The sequence below is a fragment of the Manis javanica genome, chromosome 16, assembly GCF_040802235.1.
Source record: "Manis javanica isolate MJ-LG chromosome 16, MJ_LKY, whole genome shotgun sequence".
Classification (NCBI taxonomy): domain Eukaryota; kingdom Metazoa; phylum Chordata; class Mammalia; order Pholidota; family Manidae; genus Manis; species Manis javanica.
In genome coordinates this window covers 10545660-10553208 of record NC_133171.1, presented here as the reverse complement: position 1 = coordinate 10553208, position 7549 = coordinate 10545660, and the positions used below count along the sequence as shown (strand labels likewise).

At 37.0% G+C, this 7549-nt stretch overlaps 1 protein-coding gene across 1 annotated transcript; it reads left to right on the top strand.

Moving 5' to 3' along the window:
* Positions 1-1846: 1846 nt before the first annotated feature.
* On the top strand, positions 1847-7142 carry FAM217A (family with sequence similarity 217 member A). The gene is given in 8 exon segments (XM_036998381.2): positions 1847-2155; positions 3655-3739; positions 3904-3917; positions 4534-4608; positions 4697-4764; positions 5605-6338; positions 6341-6755; positions 6757-7142. Coding segments are annotated over 8 exon segments (1752 nt in total). The 3' UTR covers positions 6809-7142.
* Positions 7143-7549: the final 407 nt, after the last annotated feature.

The following is a 7549-nucleotide window of genomic DNA, read 5'->3' as shown; positions in this document are numbered from 1 at the left end:
ATACTGTGTATGTGAATTTATTACAGTATAGCTGTAAATGCTTTGCTTACTCTGTGACACATAGTAGGTGATCAATAGATGTTCATTGAATGAGTGTTGAATGGATTTCTAAAAAGTCAGAACACTCAGTGACTTGGGGTGGGGATACTGGGGGACTGAAATTTCTGGAAGCTATCTTGAAAAATCTATGGATGTTATTTCCTGTAGGAAGGCACCTAGCATGAAGCCTGCCATGTGAAATGCTCTCAATAAATAGTTTCCTTTCTTGTTTTTCAAATAGTTTCAAACTCTGTTATTCTATTGTCTTTACTTAGTATCAACTTTGTCTGCTTTTTAATGGGGATCATCGATGGAAGCAGGGGTAGGAATTCAAAAAGACCCACCTTGTTTATGTTTAATAGTAGGAGTTACACTCAGCCAAGTAATGTTAAGTTTTGAATAAATGGACTAGAACAGTGGTTCTTAAAGTTCACAGTGCATCACAATCACCAGGAGCACAGGTCTAGGGTGAGGTTCCAGAATTTGCATTTTCAACAAGTTTTCAACTAGGGATGCTGCTGCTGGTCTGGGGACCACCCTCTGAGAATCACTGGACTAGCGTGTCTTCTTTTAAAAAATTTCTTAAAATTCTGACACACAAAATTACAGAAAAATTGGAAATACAGTACAAAGAATTTTTTTTTTTTTACTGAGGGAAAAGTTGCCAACACAAACAATCCTTATCACCTCTTAGTATGTCAGTGTGGAATTCCTACAAAGATATCCATCCTTCTGCATAATCAAAGTACAACCATAATCCTCAGGAAAGGAACTCTGACACATTACTACCATCTCATCTTCACACTCATTCAAGTTTTTTCAGTTGTCCTAATGCCATTGTTTCCAGCCAAAAGATGCAGTTGAAACACACATTGTGGGTAGCTGTCATGTTTCCATAGCCAGGGACAGTCCCTCAGTATCATCAACTTTCATTGCCAATTATTGTTTAGAGTTTCTCCCAGTTTAGATTTGTCTGGTATTTCCTCTTGAGTAGATTCAGGTTTTGCAGCTTGGGCAGGAATATCAAATAAACGTCTCTGAGTTCTCACTGCATCCTATCAGGTGATGCATGATTTCTGTGTCTCCCATAACTCATTCCTTTTCAATTAATATTTTTATTTTAATGATTTAGTTATTTATCTCTCTATGGACTCATAGAGATAACTAGGCAGATAAAAGGAGGGAGGAGATAAACAGCAGGAGCTACTATAAAGTGAAAATGCTACGTGTCTTGGAAGAGTGTTTAGGAAAATTGCAAAACGTTTTTGACATGTCATAAGCACTGGAAAGGTGATGAACAGACACCTACAGCCTGGCTATAGAATTTGGACTTCATTCTTTGGGCATTAGGGCAGGTCTTTGTTTTAGATCAGCAGTATGGAAAACAGTTTGAAAGAGGAGATAGCCTAGGAGAGAGACGTCCAAGGAGGCCCATGCGAATCATATTCATTCATCTATATTTCTTGTGCTCCTACAACATGCCCAGCACAGTTTTAAAGTGATGGGCATAGGGTAATGAACCAGACAGGCAAGGCCCCAGCCCTCGTAGGGCTTAATACTTCACTGGGAAGAGACAGACAATAAAAAAGCAAACAAGACTGAGATTGTGAAGAGTACAGAAAAGAAAGAAGATCAGGCTGTTACGAAATAGAGTATTGTGGGTGGGAAGGGCTCCTTTATAGTTGAATCAGGGAAGGCTTTCTGAGAAGAAAAGGATAATGCGGAGGAAGGAGACACCTCTGGGCTGGGGTTGGAGGTTGGAGATCAAACGGCTGAGAAACTCTTGATAGTGTGTTTAACATCTGGTATGTATGTGCATTTTTCTGGGAAGATTCTCAAAGGAGAATGGGTCCTGGGGCAGCAGCGCCCTCGGAGACGACGCTGTGGACGACACGTGGGCCTGCGGCGCCCTGGGGTAAGAGGGGAGCCCCCTGCAGCCCTGGTTCTGTCCGCCCCTGCAGCCGCCGCTCGGGGCCACCTGCCTCCCGTCCCCGCCTCCCTCCGGACGCCCACCTCCCCGCCCCGCCGGATCCCCAGTACTGAGGCCTCCGCGTCCCTGGGCTCTGCGCGGCATGCACGCACCTGCGTGTCCCAGGCAGCGAGCGCCCCCTGCTCAGTACCTTCCCTCCTCCCTCCAGCACAGTGCCTGGCACAGAGCCGGCGAATCAGTAGTACTGATTCCAAACTTAACTGTATTTTCTGTTTCTTCATGATGCACCTCTTTCTAGGAGGCAAATGTAAATGATTAGCAAATACATTGATTACTGGGATGGTTTTAATTTGTGATTCTTTCCAGATAGCCATGCCTCAGTGTAATGATTGCTTTACAGGTTGTTACTTTATAGTTCTCTAATACGTCTCCTTTGAACGGTGGGCTTAAGTACCATGATCATTTGGGCTGGAAAACAGAATTTTGTCCCATGGACTTTTAATGTCTCTGAAATATGCATGGGGTGCTTGCCCTGCCTGTATGTAAGGTTAAGACGGCTTGCAAATGGAACACCTGTTTTGAGTGATTAAAAGCAGAGAAGTGATTTTAATAGTAACTGGGCCTTACCCTCATACTACTGAATTAGAATCTGTAGTATTTTTTTTCAACTGTTATTTTTAAAAAGCTTCCCATGTGATTCTCATATAGAGATTAGTCCTAATAAATATTGTATCAGAGAATTGAGAATTTTATTAATCTTATTTTTCAAAAACTTCTGGAGAAAGATAATCTGCAGCCTATCTTCCTATATTCAACTATCTTTCCTATGAGGAGATAACTTCCTTGTGGAGCAATTAAGTCTGCAAACTGTATTTAAGCTATTTTTTCCTGTTCCTTCTTAGTGTGGAGATGATGCCTAATACACCTTGCATTTCATTTGTATATTGCTTATAGTTTAATTTACAGAGGATTTTCTCATTTGAGATAGAAAACAGCTGAGCTCAATCTTGAAAAATTGCTTCTTTACAATCACATCTTTACTTTCCCTTTTCTAGGGTAAATTATTACGCTCCTGTCTTACCCACAGCCACATTTATTCCCCATAGCATTCAGCAGTGTCTGGAACATAAATGCTTGCAGATATTAGTACCTTTCCCAATTCAGTTTTTGGCTTCTTTTGACTATTTCCCGAGTGTTTCTCATCATCTGGAGTCCAGAATGAGTAAGGAGCTGGTCAGAGTTCAGTGTAATGTGAGGATTAGAGAATTTTCTTTGGTTGATGGAAAGATTTTGTGGGCTTTCAGATCTAGTCTCAGATACAGGAAATTTGGTAAATGTGCTATTGTGTAGCAGGAACTCACTGAACTGGACATTTTTTGGTATTTTTTAAATCAATTTTGAAAACCTGTGTGCCATTATTTTTAACAAAATGGGAATGAAACCATGAATTATTATGAAAGCCTTTCCATTTCCTGACTAATAGGTGTTATCAAGCTGATAATAGTTTAAGAAGAGAACATTGCATGCTCCTCAGGAATGCTGATCGTGTTCTTATAGGAGGGAGAAGGGTCGTGAAGCTTTGTGCCTTTTCTCAGATGTGACCCAAAGGACATGTAAAACTATACTCTTGAGCTTTTAAAATTTTCTTAACATTAAATTTATCCTAAAACAAATAATTGTTTTAGAACTTATCTCACTGGAATTTGTATTCAGAAGTACCTGTTCCTGCAAATAAAAACCTCCCACCTGGAAAGGATAGTACAGCAGGTGGTAAGAAATCCTAGATGTGCAATTTATACTTATATTTATAAATATGTGAAAATTTATATCTATATTTATAATATGAAGAACCAATCCTAATAAAGGGGGTTTGTTTTTAATGTAACCAGTTTAATGTAACTAATAATTGTCATTTGTTATACACATTCTTTCAGGCAAAATTAACAAGGTAAGGATAAATGTTTAGTTTTAAATAATTCACAAAACATTATTTTAAAATTATATATATGTTCTTTAAACCCCAAAGTTAAACTTAAAATTTCATTTCTGTAGAGTTCTTCAAACAAGTCAAAGCCTTTACTCTTCTTTTAGAGGGCTGCACATTGGTCATTAAATTAATATTTTATTACATAAAGTTTTTTTCAATATAACAATAATATGGAAGTTAACACTGTAGTGAATATAGTGTTTTCTAGTTATTGCCAAAAAGGAAAGTAGTCTCAAGCCCTTAAGATCTTGAAGCAGTTGAAATGGTTAATATTTTGTTTTGAAGTTGCAAGAAAATTAATCTTTAATTTACCTCTTTTTGATCAAAATACAAAACACTTAGTAAAATATAGACACTCTTAATGATATTCCAGACTCCTCAGCTTAGCTGGTATTTAGAGTATATTAATTCCTGCTGAGATCAATAAAAACAAATATCTGTATGTGTATAGAATAACTTTACTTTGTATTTCTTGGTTAGACTATATTTTCTTTGTTTAGAACAAGGACTCTACATTCTTAGAACAAGAGTCAGAAACATAAATGTATTAGGTTAAAAGTCTTCTGCTGCTTTATAGAACCATTTGGAAATTCCAGTAGTGCAACTGATGCTAGCACTTAATTTGTCAGAGCACACTCATGAAAGAACACAGGTGAGAGTTAATTCATCATACTCTTAAAGTATTATGTTTTTAAAAATGCATGCAGTGATCAAAATGTTCATGGTTTTTCTTTTATCAGAATAGTAAACAAGGAATATTTCAGTTATGGAGTTACCCTCTTAATGAAGGAAGTACCATTGAGAACAGGTGAGAGGATATTTATTTTTGCAAACACTGAAATGAGTGAAATAAATTTATGTACAGATGAGTTAACTACTCATCTGAAATAAAAGAACACAAAACAACCAGAAAAAAAGAGGATTGTATGTAAATAGTGGGCATTTATGGTTTATCTGCTTATTAATTCCCTAAGATAGGCCTGGTGTTTTGCAGTTTTCATTTCAATGTAATACCTAGAAGAATTTCTTCTAAGCTAAAAGAGCACCATCAGATGACAATTACTATGGACTTTGTGTGGGATGTTTCTTAGACATTGTTTTGCTTTCATTTTTGTTAGAATAAATTATTCTAATTTTAGAATAATATTACACAGTGGCTAAGTAGAACCCTTTATTAAGTAACCTAATACTTTCCTTAAGAATTCCCTTTCATCTAATCCTGGGTCAATAAACATTTCACTGTAATTTTAGCTTAAATGGATAGCTTCCTTTTCAGACCTCATAATTGCATGTACAGTACATTCATAAACAAAGATATATAATTAGCCACTTTTAACCTAGTGGCCATTCACAGCCATAGTTAGTCATTTGTAGGTCTAATGACCTAGTCAACTGTGCATGCATAAAGAGATGCCTGGTTAATATTTTAACCTATACTTTAAAAAACGCATATAGTTGTATATAATTAGAGCATATTTGGTAATTAACATATTTATGTTACAGACAGATGCACATATGCATTTGGGAGCTAAACATTAATCAGTCTTTGATAAAGTTTACTTATTATTTTAATAACATTTAAATATCATTTACTATCATTTTAATTCTAGCCAACAAACCATTCACTAATTAAATCATTTTTTTTAAGGGATTTCAAAAAATCTTCAATGGAGATTGGTCCTAATGTAACTAATGACACCATAAGACTCTTCACTGTGAACCACTCACTAACAAGTGTTTCAGTTGATAAGCAAGTTGGTTCTTACCCTGGACTTCGGATACCATTAGATCCCTGCTGGCTCTATGCCGATGGAGACTTTTTAAAGGACAGAAGTGAAACTCATATTATTTTATGCTCAACTATAGAAAACAACGATGGTGAAACTCTATCTGCTCCAAATTGGAACTTGAAATATGGAAACATCAGTGTGGAAGAAAACTTAAGTGATGAAAGTGATATACCAGAAAACGAGGAAGCAAATGATAGTTAGCTCAGTTATTTTAGAAAGATGGACCTGAACTTAAAGCCAATAGAAACTGTTGAAGAAGTTTTCACTGAGGAACCAAGTGAAGTATTTCCATATGCTGATTTTCCTCCTCCTCCTTTCAGTGCTCTGAACTTGCACAAACTCGCCCTCTCAAAATCTGAAAATTGGAAAGCAACAATGGGACCTGCAGAAGGCTCTACTGAACATGTGATAACTCGTTTACTGGAAATGCAAAGATTACAGCATTCGACTGTGCAGAGAGAGAGGCCAAGACTGCAAACTACCTTCTGCACTCCAGCAGTTACTGAGCGACCCTCTTCCGCCAAAGCGGTGCCCAAAATTAGACAGCCAAAACTTTCCGACTGTTTGAGTCTTCAGATGACTTGGGTAGATAAAGTCATGAAAAAAGAAAAAACAGTTCTGGTTCTTGTAAGCTGGCACAAAATGCTTCAAAATGAAATTGGAGCAATGGTGGCAAATAAAAATGGAATTCTAGACCACCATCTCTTAAAAGTTCATCCACAACAAAATAATTAATTGCAACCTATGACAAAGTTAAGAATCCCAAAATCTGCATTTTGAATCCATGCCAAGAACTCTCGACCAGGCCTCCTACTGCCCAAACTCAGTCACTGGCTAAAGTGGTCTCAACAAGATGTCTGCCACCGAGGTCTCCAATACCAGTTTCAGCTATTCCTCTGTCTTTTCCTGAAAATCAGAGGTAAGAAATTAAGGCACCAAGGGCCAAATAGAAACCTTTCTGAAAAAACATAGCATTCAACAGACCATTCTATATTCAGAAGTTAAACTTAGTCACGTTCATTTATAGCTAAGGATAAGTGCTTACCCATTGACCAAAAATAACCCTTCTTTCATACCTCCGTGTGAGCAAATCTGTTCCAAGAAACCCGGCTGAATCATGGTTCATCATTCCAAGAGACAGACAGTGCACACACACACCCATGTGTGCGCACACACACACAGCAGTTATTTGCTGTGCTACAGAGTAAAACTTGTGAAAATTCACTGTTGAGGTACCTATATATAAATTCAAGGACTTCCATACTGACATGGTTGACAATCTTTTGCATGTTTCAAAGAAATGTCTCACCTATTAAACTGTTTGATTCAAAAGATTGTTCTTTGTTCTTTTGTTGTATTTTTCAGTATAACTTCATCATCAATAAATGGCATAATCAACTTATTGCTGGTATAATTATTATTTTATTGTATTCTATTGCAGTTATAAGAGGGTAATTACCTCTATCAGTTGTCTTTTTTTACATCTGCCCATACTGGTACCTTTTCTTCTTTCTCTTCTCATCTCCACAAATCTGCTCTGTCATTTTGTCCTATTCTTTGGGTATTTGTTTGAATGGTAAAGAATTTGCTATTTAGTTAAATTGACCAGATCCTCTAGGTCATCCTTATGAATCCTCAGAAACTTTCCCTTTCCCAGGACCTTTGTCAAATACATGAAAGAAAGCAAGATCAGTTGTCTTTGGGGTCTACTATTCAAGTTGATGTAAAATGCATAGATCAGAGTTTGGATATTTTTGGGGCAGTAATGCTTTGGTTTTAGTAGGTGGTGAATTCAAATGAACT